Source organism: Botrytis cinerea, chromosome 2 (assembly GCF_000143535.2).
Source record: "Botrytis cinerea B05.10 chromosome 2, complete sequence".
Classification (NCBI taxonomy): Eukaryota; Fungi; Ascomycota; class Leotiomycetes; order Helotiales; family Sclerotiniaceae; genus Botrytis; species Botrytis cinerea.
Window position 1 is genome coordinate 1,857 of NC_037311.1, and position 13,627 is coordinate 15,483.

The following is a 13,627-nucleotide window of genomic DNA, read 5'->3' on the forward strand; positions in this document are numbered from 1 at the left end:
AGACAAGTACCAAGGTAGTCGACAAGAGCTCGATACTTTCCTCTTACAACTCGAGATCTACTTCCGATTCAATGAGGACAAATTCACTACCAAGGAATCCAAGAGCATATGGGCCGCATCATACCTTCGAGGTGAAGCAACCAAATGGATCCAACCATATTTGCGCGACTATTTCGAGCATGACGATAAGGATCGTATGCAACCCACCCGAACAATCTTCAATAGTTTTGAAGGATTTAAGACAGAGATTCGTAGAATCTTCGGAAATTCCAACGAGTTAGAGGTAGCGGAAGATAAGATCTTCAACCTCAAGCAGACAGGATCAGCATTGAAATATGCTACGGAATTTCGAAGATATGCTGGAACAACCAAGTGGGACGAAATCGCTATCATGAGTCACTACCGTAAGGGACTCAAACCAGAAGTCAGACTGGAATTAGAAAGATCTGCCGAGAGTACAGATCTGAACGATCTAATTCAGGACTCCATCGAATCAGATGATCGTCTCTACAGATATCGACAAAGCCAGAGATCATACAAACCCCAAGGAAATCAGAAGCAAGGGCGTTACCGCAAGAATGAGGGTAGACCACGTTACAATCCACAGAGATACGGAGACCCCATGGAACTAGACGCTACGCACTACACAAACGGGAACGATGACTCAGAAAAGAGACGAAGACGAGAAAACAACTTATGCTTTGAATGTGGAAAAGCAGGGCACCGAGCAGCAGACTGCCGAAGCAAGAAGACAGGAGGAAAAAGGGGCAACTTCAAACCTAAGTTCGGCAAAGGCCAACTTAACGCTACCTTTACAATCCCAGAAAATCCAACTAAATCCGAAAATACTGAGACTTTCACCGTTGAGGAATTCCAGCAATTACTAAAGGAATTACCACGAAATCAAGAGGGCATGAATGCAATAGACTTATGGGAGCAAGAGTATTACAGAACCCCAACACCCTCTGTGACAGAAGAAAGTCATCAGGACGAGGCAGAAGCAGACCACGCCACAATGAGCTGGACAGCCTGCTATGATGAATTCTGCGGAATCCATCGATCAGATAAAGAAGCAACCGGATGGTTCCCCAAGAAAAGGAAGACGAAGAACCATCAGAATAATGTAACATGCAAGGATTTAACTCCAAATATAACTTCGCAAGAAGTTCGCAAAGTTACCCAGCAGTTAAATGCTACGGGACAGGCAGGACAGATATACTGCAAGGTTCAGATAAATGGACACATACAATCAGCCATGATAGATTCAGGGGCTACAGGAAATTTTATTGCACCAGAAGCGGCAAAGTACTTGGAAATACCACTTCAGACGAAACAATACCCCTATCGATTGCAGTTAGTTGACGGACAGCTAGCAGGGTCTGACGGAAAGATTTCGCAGGAGACAATCCCAGTACGAATGAGCATAACCCAACATACAGAGGTTATACAGCTTGATGTTGTGCCATTGGGCCAACAACAGATCATCTTAGGAATGCCATGGTTAAAGGCACATAATCCGAAAATAGATTGGGCACAAGGAGTTGTGACATTTGATCAGTGCAAAAGCGGTCACAGGGACACGATAGAGGCGTCCGCGAGACGTAACACGCGCCAAGGAGAGTTGAACGCGAACAACACCGGCGACGTAGGACACCCAGTCCAGGGTCCTCCATTAAGAGCGAAGGCCAGTACACCTCCTCTACAAATGCAGAAGCCAACGACACGGCACGAAATCGCAATCGAGGCAAAAGAAAGGCCTACGATACCAGAACAGTACAAGAAATATGAACATGTTTTCAAAGAACCAGGGATCCATGAGGCTTTACCGGAACACAAGCCATGGGATCATGAGATAATATTGGAGGAAGGCAAGATGCCTGTGCACACCCCAATTTATTCAATGTCAGCCGATGAGTTAAAGAGGCTCAGAGAGTACATCGACGACAATTTAGCCAAGGGATGGATCAGGGAATCCGCGTCCCAAGTGGCCAGTCCAACTATGTGGGTACCCAAGAAGGATGGACCCGATAGACTAGTTGTAGACTATAGAAAGCTTAACGCACTCACTAAGAAGGATCGATATCCACTTCCATTAGCTACGGAATTAAGAGATCGATTAGGCGGAGCTACGATATTCACCAAGATGGACCTACGTAATGGTTACCACTTGATCAGAATGAAGGAAGGCGAAGAATGGAAAACCGCTTTCAAAACAAGATACGGGCTATACGAGTACCAAGTTATGCCATTCGGGCTAACCAACGCACCAGCTACTTTCATGAGGCTTATGAACAATGTGTTGTCACAATATTTGGATACTTGCTGTATATGCTACTTGGACGACATCCTAGTATATTCAAACAACAAGGTTCAACACATTAAGGACGTTAGCAACATCCTCGAAAGCCTATCCAAGGCAGACTTGCTGTGCAAACCAAGCAAATGCGAATTCCATGTCACAGAGACAGAATTCTTGGGATTCACCGTATCAAGCCAAGGGCTCAAGATGAGCAAAGACAAGGTTAAGGCAGTGCTCGAATGGAAGCAGCCGACCACAATCAAGGAAGTACAATCCTTTCTAGGGTTCGTCAACTTCTACAGAAGATTTATCAAGGGTTATTCAGGGATTACTACACCCTTGACCACGTTAACCAGAAAAGATCAAGGAAGCTTCGAATGGACTGCCAAAGCACAGGAGTCATTCGATACGCTCAAACAAGCAGTGGCAGAAGAACCAATACTGTTGACTTTTGACCCAGAGAAAGAAATCATAGTGGAGACGGACTCCTCGGATTTCGTTATAGGAGTAGTTCTGAGCCAACCAAGCCAGAATGGAAAATACCAGCTAATCGCATTTTACTTCCGAAAATTATTACCAGTTGAATTAAATTACAAAATATATGACAAAGAATTACTAGCAATAGTCGATGTATTTAGAAAATGGCGAGTATATTTGGAAGGATCGAAATACACAGTACAGGTGTATACAGATTATAAGAATTTGGTTTACTTCATTACAACGAAGCAGTTAAACAGATGACAAGTCAGATGGTCGGAGACTATGGCCAACTACAACTTTAGAATTTCATATGTCAAAGGATCAGAAAACGCTAGAGCCGATGCTCTTAGTTGAAAACCAGAATATCAAGAAAACAAAACGTATGAGTCATATACTATATTCAAGAAAGACAGCGAATCACTAATCTACAATGTATTACAGCTTGTAGCAACACACCTGTTGAAAAACAACCACCTCAGGAAATAGATTCAATCATATTATAACAAGAATGCTACTACTATATGCATATGCAAGACAATAGAATCAGGATTCATTATAAAAAATGATATTATATATTTTTATGGAAAAGTATATATTCCGAATCAAATGACCAAGGAATTTGTAACAGAATAATATAGATTGCCGGTATATGGATATCAAGGAATTGCAAGGACATTTGCAAGAATACGGGGAATCAGTTACTTCCCACGAATGAGAACGATAGTTGAAGAAGTTGTTGGAAATTGTGACGCCTGCATACGAAACAAGTCATCACGACATGCACTGTATGGTTAGCTCCAGACCCCAGATATGCCTTCTCAGCCATGGAAGTCTATCACATGGGACTTTGTGGTCAAACTACCACTCTCAAAGGATCCTACTACAGGAATTGAGTACGACGCGATACTCAATATAGTAGACAGGCTAACGAAATTCGCATATATGATACCATTCAAGGAAACATGGGATGCTGAGCAACTAGCATATGTGTTCCTAAGGATCATAGTAAGCATACACGGAGTACCAGATGAGATAATCTCGGATCGAGACAAGCTCTTTACCTCGAAATTCTGGACTACCTTATTAGCACTTATGGGTATCAAGAGAAAGCTATCGACATCTTTCCACCCACAAACAGATGGTCAAACAGAGAGGACCAATCAGACAATGGAAGCATATCTTAGATGCTATGTAAATTATCGACAAGACAATTGGGTAGAGCTATTACCCATGGCACAGTTCGCATACAACACATCGGAAACGGAAACCACGAAAATCACACCAGCACGAGCTAATTTTGGGTTTAATCCACAAGCGTATAAAATCCCGATACCACAAGAAGTTAATGCCGAATCAGCGATAGTACAAGTCGAACAGCTGAAAGACCTCCAAGAGCAACTGGCTCTTGATCTAAGATTCATATCTTCCAGAACAGCAGCGTACTACAATACGAAACGTAGTATGGAACCTACGCTTAAAGAGGGGGATAAAGTTTATTTGCTACGACGAAACATCGAAACCAAGAGACCAAGCAATAAACTCGACCACAGGAAACTAGGACCATTCAAGATTGATAAGGTAATAGGAACGGTTAATTATCGATTGAAATTACCAGACACAATGAATATCCACCCAGTATTCCACATATCCTTGCTCGAACCAGCACCACCAGGAGCGCCAAATGCGCCATTTACAGAAATTGAACCAGTCAACCCAAACGCCATATACGATGTCGAAACGATACTAGACTGCAAATACGTCAGAAACAAGGTCAAGTATTTGATCAAATGGTTAGACTACCCACATTCAGAAAACACATGGGAATTCAAGGAAGATCTCAGCTGCCCTGAGAAGTTACAGGCATTCCACCTGAAGTACCCACACCTGCCAATAAAGCCTCAATCTCAGCGTCAGACAACGGGGGCAACGAAGGATCAAAAGCGAAAGAATCATCGCCAGCAGCAACGGAGGAACTAGAAGCTTGTTCCTTTTCTCTCTCAATACGCTCATTCTCCAACCGCTGCTCCTCAGCTTCAAACTCCTCAAGAGCTTCAATTGTGTGAAGGTCATGCTGAAGCATCTTCCCAGCCTTCTCTCGCAAAACTCGCTGTTGACGACGAAGTCGAAGAATCTTGGCCATGGCCTCCTCCTCCTCGCGACGAAGACGGTCTTCCTCGGAATTGACACGAGACCAGTCACCAGCAGAATGGCCGTACACATCACAACGACCACTACCCACGCTCTTTATACATTCACCACAACGTGCAGCATTTGGAAGAACGCGGCACTCGAGGTTCTTCTCCAAACATCGACTACACTTGTAAGACATAACGACACCTTTTTCTTTGGAACGAAAATAAATATTTTGGCGACTAGTAACAGATTTGGAAGTACGAATAACGGACATTGCAAACACTACGGATGAAATAATCAAGTGGGAAGACGTACTAATATAAACGCTTGGGACAAGCGCTAGGCTAAGAAGGGGATAGTGTTACGACGGATTAGTAACAGGCTGTAGAATCACCAACGTATAGGCTATAATGGTATTATAGGCCTCAGTGATTCAGCTGCAGTATACCGGGGGACACTAGGCACCCAAGGAAAGCCTCAGGCATGTATATAGTATTAGTCATAGGATATCCTAGAAGCGTAGGATACAGTTCCTAGGACAATAGGTCCTAGGAAGCACTGAACATAACTTTGCAAACTTTTCGCGAAGTTATATTAGTAATATCCCAGGGGATTAGCCCCAGGATAAAAGATAAGCTAGGATACGGGAAGACACGGGAACAGGTATCACGTGATGGATCGTCCCATCAATCCCACCGATTATTATCAATGGGATCAGTGGGATCCCATCACTCCCACCGCTCCCGGTGAGTGGGATCGATGGGACAACAGAGTACGAAGGTCTATATAAGGGAATGGGTTTTCTTGTATGTAGAGCTTCGTGCTCAAGAACAATCATTAGTTTCATTACTATAGTTACGAGAATTGCAACCAGTTACAACCTTATTGAATTCCTACTTGAAGTCTAGTCTAAACCACCTCGAGAGATCTCTAGACACTTCTACGTGACCCTAGAGGCAGCTCCCGTAACAAAAGAATAATAACTAATTGGAAAGATTTTCGTTTAATCAATATCCCCTTATTGAAATGGATTACTATCAATGGAGATCACCAAAAAATCCTAGGAATAACAGTTAGAATTTAATAAAAAAGAATACTAACAAAATAAAAGAATTACTATTAAATCAGAATTTTTCTCAGAATTTTAAAAATATAATTATATATATATAAAAGACCCTGAAAACCCTAAATCTGAGTTAATACCAGGTGAAGCGTTAATACCAGGTGTACAGTAGTTAGGGATTATTGGGCTTTTTAATCCTAACCCTGAGTCTGCTATAATAATATTTCGAGTACTTTCCTTTTTAGAAATAAATTATAAAGCTCACCGGTAGCTAAAAGTAAGTATAGGAAATGATTGCGGATCTTAATATATTGAAATATGAGCTTAAAAATATTAAAGAATAAGCTATTCATTTTCAACGAATAAAATAAGTAATTTCGAATGAATGGCTTTTATAATTTAAAGTTAAATCCCTAAATTTCAAATTCTAATCCCGCAATTTATTCAACTCGAAGCCCCTAATTTATTCAATTATAAGCCCCTGATTTTAATATTCTAGGCCCTCAATTTATTCAATTCTTGGCCCTCAATTTTAATATTCTAAGCCCCTAACTTTAATATTCTAAGCCCCTGATTTTAATATTCTAAGCCCCTAATTTATTCAGTTTTAGGCCCCCGATTTATTCAATTTTAAGCCCTCAATTTATTCAATTCTAAGCCCCCAATTTTTTCAATTATAAGCCCCTAATTTTAATATTCTAAGTCCCCTCAAAAAAGCCATTAACCCCTATCTATTAAGCTTTACTCTTTATATTATCAGGATTAAATAAGGAGAATATAGACTATATTAAGCTAATATTTAAGCTTTAATCAAAAAGTATTCGAGCTCTCAAATTAACACTGGTATCATAAAATATAAGGCCTAAAATAATTTTATATATGCTCACCCATATATAAAAGAATTATAGAGCTTATACTATGGCCAATGAGCTAATAAGACCCTATATATATAATTTAAAATTAATTATTAGGGATTAAAATTAAAGAGGCAAGCCTAAAATAGCTTTTTAAGGCCTAAAGAGCACTAATATTAGAATCACCATATATTGAATGCTTTTCAGGCCACCTTCTTTATATACCCATAGGGACCTTATTAGTCGAAATTCCATATACAATTGTTTTATACGAAAAAGATATTTTCCGACAAATGATTTTGCGTGCAAAATCACTATTGATAATATTAGCTCCCGGTGACCCCCCTTATAGGCATATAGAGCCTGATTTATAGGCTCTGTATGCCTATAGCCGCCGAATGAAAGCTCACCGGGAGAGAGTTATAGGCTTTAAAGCCTATAAGGGAGCCTATAATAAAAGCTCACCGGGAGAGAGTTATAAGCTTTAAAGCCTATAAGGGAGCCTATAATAAAAGCTCACCGGGAGAGAGTTATAAGCTTTAAAGCCTATAAGAGAGCCTATAATAAAATCTCAACGGGTGGATAAAAAGCCTATTAGAGCTTACAATAAAAGTTCACCGGGTTAATGAAAAGCCTATAAGAAAGCCTATAATAAAAGTCCTAAGAATATTTATTGCAATATTACTAATATTATTAATATTGGAAATTCGAATTAAGTAGCTTATCAGCACATGGCCTTTATCAGCGCATGGCCTTTATCAGCGCATGGCTCATATCAGCATTTGGCCCACTTCGAAAATCACCTAAATTAAGCTCTCTAAAATATTCATATTTTAATAACTAATCAATATTTCTTGAAAAAAAAAAATTTATTAATGTTAAAAGTTCAAATGTTTAAAAATGTAGTTTTTACTTTTATATTTTCATTTTATCGGAAAAAGGAGTGAAATTGTTACGATTTTTGTGACAAAAATATCATTTTTATCACAACTATTATAGCGGTTTATCATGATATGGGCCACCTCATTTTACATACAAAATTCGTGACCGCGCAACCGCGCACTTTCCTTATTTAATAATATAATTTTATAAAATCTGAAATTATAAAACTTAATTATATAATTATTATAAAAATCTAATTTTTTAATTAGAGATTCTAATTATTAAAGCAATCATTAAAGGAATAACTTTTTTGTAACGAAAATCCTGACAATTTCCATTTTTTCTACAATATAATGGGAATATTTATATAAAAACTAGATTTTTGAAAAGTTGAATTCTTATTGTTATTTAATATTATTTTTTCTTTCGAAAATAATGATTAGTTATTAAAATAAGAATATTGAAAAGGGCCCAATTTTGGTTCACTTTCAAATGGCCCACATGCTGATAAAATACGTCAATTATGGTGAATTTTGAAATGGTGCGCGCACTACTAAACTAGGTTGTAATATTTTCACATTAATTAAAATATATAATATTTCCGCAGATTATTTTCCCAGTTAACTCTGATAATGAGATCTGATAATAATGGTTTTCTAATAACGCGGTTTAACGCCGAGTGCGTCTTGCTACCGAGAGAGCCACTAATTTTGTGTGCAATTTTTTTTAATGCATTCTTTTTGTAAATAATCTTCCAATAGTTAATGTTTCAATAATTAGTCTTTTAACATATTATGGATTGATTCCAACATTGCTGAGAAGTTTGATATTGATTAAACCGCCTTTACCCCCTTTGAGGGTTGCTCGACCGGGTGAAGAATAGTTGACGCCGGGCGCAATAATAAATTTTCTAATATTAATTTTTAATATAATAAATCATTTTTATAATGCATATTTTATATAACTCTTATATAAGTCAATCTTATTAGCCTTCAATAAAAATTTGCAAATGAGCAATCTTTTAATTTTAAAGTTTAATATAATAATAAAGCAACGTTTTTAATGATGAATTTATTTTTAAACCCAAAGCTCTTTATTGATGCTGTAATATTATTTTATTTTTGTGAAAACTATAAAGAAAATGATTTTATTTCCTCACAATATTCATTTTATTATAAATTATACTTTATATCTTAATTTTATTATTAAGAGCAATAAGAATTTGAAATAATAGTTAATATATAAAATTGAAAATCAATTAAATGAAATAAAAATCATTTAAAAGAAGTAAAATCATTTAAATTTACAAAAATCAAATCCAATTTATAAAAGGCAATTCAATTATTGATAATATTAAGATGAAAGTGAGATTGAATAAACTTCATCTAAATAATTATAATAGATACAATCTTGAATTTATTATTTTAAATTATCAATAAAGGGACGAAAAAAAATTAAAATCCCTTTTATTAAAAGCTTCTTTGAAAATAAAATAAAAATAAATAAAGGCTGATTAATTAAAATAACAATTATTTCAAATCGTTAAAGAATTCAAAATAATTATTAAATTTAGATTTAACTCATGAGCCTTTGCATTATTGTGAAATAACGTTGTTTATCAGTGAGCGGGACCTATCAATGAGCGGGTTAAATCATTATATATACAATATTCGCCCGCGCGCAACTACGCGCTGTCTTTTTTAAATAATATAATGTAAAAAATTATGAGAACATTGAAATTTAATTATGCTAATGTTATAAAAATCTAATTATTTATTCTATAAATCAAATTATTGTAATAAATATTATAAAATTAACTTTCTTATAACAAAAATCGTGACAATTTCTACTTTTTTTAGAATCCAATAGAAATATTTATAAAAAAGCTAGATTTATAAAAATATATTTTTTTATCATATTGAAAATTAATTATTAAAATCAGAACATCCAAATGATCTCTCTAAAAATTAATATTTTAACTTTTAAATGGGATCTAGGTTACGATAGAAATAAGAGAAATCGAATTTTCCAAGTCAAAAATGAATTAATTTTGATTTGAATGCGAATGAAATCAATCAATTCAGTTTTTTAGAACGGGTTTAAAAAACTATTTTTTATCAAGCTGCGCTCCAATATTGAGCGTCACTTTAGTTAGCATCCGTGGAATTTCTAAAAAATAATAACTCAATGGGGCATATCACTAGCAAAATGAAAAAGCCATCATTGAATCGGAAACTATTAAAGATTTCAATCACGCACGCGCAAGGGGCTCTCAAAGCCCCAATTTTTTTGGAATTTAAGTCAAAGTAATGAGCTAAGCTGTTAGGCTGCAAAGCTCTAGGATATTTTTTGCGCTTTCCCCGCATTTAGGTACCCCGCTCAATATTAGCGCGTGCATTTAGATTTCGAGCCCGGCTCGAAATCTATAAATCGACTCCTACGCATCAAGGCTTTTTTTATTATTTGTACAAGCACCCACTTGAGAAGCAGGATCCATCATTCTAAACGCACCTAGGAATTTTTGCACTATAAATTACTTCGCATCAAATCCTTCAACCTTTAAATCTTAAGGCTTCAATTGCGTCATATTGCCCTATATTTTTCAGCGCCGCGGGATATTCCGACTGTGCTGTTCTATCCAAGATGTCAATTTCAAAGCCTTCAGAAATCAATTCGCAGGTGAGATATTGAAACATTGAGCGCGGTTGAATCCCCTATTAATTTTAACCCTAAGGCAACATTTGAGCCAATGCCAGAGCAGCTCTTTACCCAATGCGCAACTTTCAGAATTAATGGGGGCTGCAAGCGGAGTGCCCATCTCTGGCTAAATCACCTCAAGCAAACTGAATTGAGCGAGCAATCTCATATTCCAAATATTGCGCTCCCTCCAGCATCGAGTCAAAAAATGGAGGAATATTGGATGCGACTTGCTCTTGTGATCTGTGATGATGGGGCGGCACTAGGGATCAAGGTGCCTCTCATTATCCAAGTTATTGAAGCGGAACGCCGGCGTTTGACGGTGTGCCAGAATCGAGCTCAACAATGGTGCTTTACCCGGCGGAATAAAGTCACAGCTGCTTTTCAAGTTTTTGTATACAGAGCGGCGTGCAATGCTTTGCAGTTGGCGACGGACATTTTACGAAGCGGCATCCATCCAAGCGCAGATTATTTTATGAGCAGCGGTAAGTTAAATCCTTTCGCATTTGATTTTACTAATTTGAAATGAAGCCGCACGATTTGAGCGCTGCCACTTCGATAGAGCTCCAATAACAATTCGCATTCACAATCACAATCAACTCTAGAGCGCTTGAAAAGCTTGCACCTTGTCTTGAATCTAGTGCACGAAGGCTTTGAATCGGCTTGGAAGGTCCAATTAAGTGAATGGGGCGGTTGGGGCAGCGAAAATTTGAAATATATTGGTATATAATAAGATTAATTCCACTTCTGAAAAATTGACTCCCAATTGCAACTCGCAATATTGATGCATTGCAATAAAGTCTAAGTTGAAATTAGAAAAAATGCGCTTGCGAGTTATTTTAAAGAGCGCTTTGACAGAAGCCTATCAATGCTTTAGCCTCGATTTGCCCTTAATTTTGAAACTAGATTGAAATATTGCGCAATAAACATATATCATTAGCGCTTTTCTCACGTGCAATGCGACTGACCTCTATGTTAAATAATTCATGTAAATTTTACCTGCCTCAAAGCGCTAATATAAGCGAGTGCAATTCACTTTATTAATATAATTATTCGCTTCGCTCTTTCCGCTTTTCCATCTGCAATATATTAGATTGCAAGCCAGCTCGTCCTGAATCACTTGTGGGCTATCATCTAAACTGATCGTTGAACTTCGCTTCGCTCAACAAAATCAATGCAGCCCTTCGACAGCCTTCGGCCAGACCCCCACCAAATGGTACAGAAACTTTCAAATCCCTTTTGTGAAATGCTCTTTTGCTAAATTCTTTTTAGTCTCTGACAAAGGGGAGCATGATTGATTGGGTGAAAACAGTCTTCGATACAGGCCACAACCACTGCGAGAGACAATGGTTTGATAAAGCCGCGCACGTTTTAACAATCGATCATCCTTCCCATACTTGTTGCGGCCTTGCCCCTGAATTCGCAGTGGGATTGAGTCACTATTGGGCTGGTTTTGTTGCCAATATGCAATATTCATTGGAAGCAAAGGGCTTTGCGAAAGAGGAAATCCTTGATTTGATTGCAGCTCAGGAGGAGGTTCAATCCGACAGTGCAAGGAATTGCGCTGCGCTAGCATATCAGCACCCTGAAATTATGTGCTCCAAGATATTCGAGAGCATTAGTTGTACGAGCGCGAGCGCAATTCTAGCCGCTGCTAAGTCTTTAATGCTCGCTAATCAAATCCCGACTGAGAGCTCGATAATGAAAGAGGTTGCTCATTGTGGTATGTATAGTGCAGCGCTACCTTTAATGAGCCTTTACTGATTTGAATTGCAGCTGCAAGGTATGAAGCAATTGAAATCGCAAAAACAGATTTCGATTAATGAGGGATTGCTGAATTATTTATTTGGTTTGGTTTCCCCCCTCACCCTTTATTGCAAAATATAATTCTAATATCACTGCAGCGGAATTAACCAGCCGTCGCCTCATGCATGGAAAATGGGTAGACACACGTTTAGCCCCTTCGCCAACCTCGAACCCGGTTGCAAAGCGCTCTTTCTTAAAATCGCTATTGAGATTTAATATTAATTGCAAGGACTCTCATTTACTTAATCTGAAAGTTGCACTTCTAAATGATTGCAATAAAATCGTTGATTTCCAATGCGAATTTTACATCTGAAGTGAAACCCCAGGTGGTATCAAGTATCATGTAATCATTTGAAGTGCAATATTCCTATAGATAATAACCGAGGCATTGCAATCGCGCATTTTAATTGGGCGCAATATCTCGCTTAATTCTAAAATTTTAAATCAAAAACCTCAACTTATTTTTGTCTTTGAGAAGTTGGGATCAATTATAAACACAATAATCTCAAATCCAAGACTTGATTGATAACTCACAAGTTGCGGAACTATGACGACATTGACCAAGATTAAAGCATTTCTACGAAATCGAGAGATGGAAAAGGTTAAGTGATAAAACCATAGCACACTTGAATATTTATCTAATTTTACATAGCCCATTGCCAATACAGTTGCGCGAAAGGAGATATTTCACAAATACGCAATGGCGGAATTATTAAAAGCAAAGCAATTTTCCATAAGCGAGTGGTTTTCTCCAACGCAACACATTCCCTCAAGCGATCACCCGTCAACTCAACTCTGCGAAATAGATGAATTATTGATCCCATCGATTATTAAATTTTGGCTTGAAAGAGCTTTTGCAATTTTCGAAATAGGGCAGAGGCTCGACATCCAAGGCCCCGATTTAGTTAGCGCGATTGATACATTAATTGCGCGGATTACTGTTGAAAAGTTCGCTGCTCAAAAGAGAGGCCCGAAGACTTGCCTGAAGATTGCTGAGCAAGAAATTCTCACATTTTCACTTCTGTTGCTTTGCGAGATCAAATCCCTTGTAGAAAGGGGGCTCCAATTAGGAGCGTCAGGAAATCCAAAAGTGGAAGAGGATTTTGCAAGATTGTGCAGTTTGTTGTAAAGCAATGGCAATTTGCAATTTATTCAATACAGCGCGCTCTACCATTCAAAAGCTCGCAATTATTTTTTTATTTTAAGGGAATTTGAGAAATTCAAGTGGGAAAGTAAAATTTGAGTTATAATATCTGAATTATTAAATGGATCTCAACAGCTGGAATTGAAGCGCGCTCCAATTTTTAATAATTTAATATTTGCACATAATTTCAACAAGCCAAAGCCATACAAAGTGCCACTTCTTTTGCAATAGTGAAGCATATTTTGAATGCAGATAATCAATATAATTGA

General features: G+C 37.6%; 2 protein-coding genes across 2 annotated transcripts; both read left to right on the plus strand.

Moving 5' to 3' along the window:
• The first annotated feature begins 10,194 nt into the window (after positions 1 to 10,194).
• On the plus strand, positions 10,195 to 11,173 carry BCIN_02g00002 (hypothetical protein). Its single transcript, XM_001547500.2, has 3 exons — positions 10,195 to 10,390; positions 10,446 to 10,893; positions 10,940 to 11,173. The coding sequence occupies exons 1-3, from the start codon at positions 10,355 to 10,357 to the stop codon at positions 11,011 to 11,013; spliced, it is 558 nt and encodes a 185-aa protein (XP_001547550.1). The 5' UTR covers positions 10,195 to 10,354; the 3' UTR covers positions 11,014 to 11,173.
• A 223-nt stretch (positions 11,174 to 11,396) lies between these two features.
• BCIN_02g00003 (hypothetical protein) lies at positions 11,397 to 12,670 on the plus strand. The gene is made up of 4 exons (XM_024690997.1): positions 11,397 to 11,624; positions 11,681 to 12,131; positions 12,185 to 12,257; positions 12,313 to 12,670. The coding sequence occupies exons 1-3, from the start codon at positions 11,583 to 11,585 to the stop codon at positions 12,229 to 12,231; spliced, it is 540 nt and encodes a 179-aa protein (XP_024546767.1). The 5' UTR covers positions 11,397 to 11,582; the 3' UTR covers positions 12,232 to 12,257; positions 12,313 to 12,670.
• Positions 12,671 to 13,627: the final 957 nt, after the last annotated feature.

Bases quoted from the DNA above. Each gene is read 5' to 3' on its own strand.
- BCIN_02g00003 (XM_024690997.1), top strand. From the start codon at position 11,583: ATGCAGCCCTTCGACAGCCTTCGGCCAGACCCCCACCAAATG. The intron at 11,625-11,680 runs GTACAGAAACTT...AATTCTTTTTAG, and splicing joins GGCCAGACCCCCACCAAATG to TCTCTGACAAAGGGGAGCAT. The intron at 12,132-12,184 runs GTATGTATAGTG...TTTGAATTGCAG, and splicing joins GAAAGAGGTTGCTCATTGTG to CTGCAAGGTATGAAGCAATT.
- BCIN_02g00002 (XM_001547500.2), top strand. From the start codon at position 10,355: ATGTCAATTTCAAAGCCTTCAGAAATCAATTCGCAG. The intron at 10,391-10,445 runs GTGAGATATTGA...TTTAACCCTAAG, and splicing joins CTTCAGAAATCAATTCGCAG to GCAACATTTGAGCCAATGCC. The intron at 10,894-10,939 runs GTAAGTTAAATC...TTTGAAATGAAG, and splicing joins AGATTATTTTATGAGCAGCG to CCGCACGATTTGAGCGCTGC.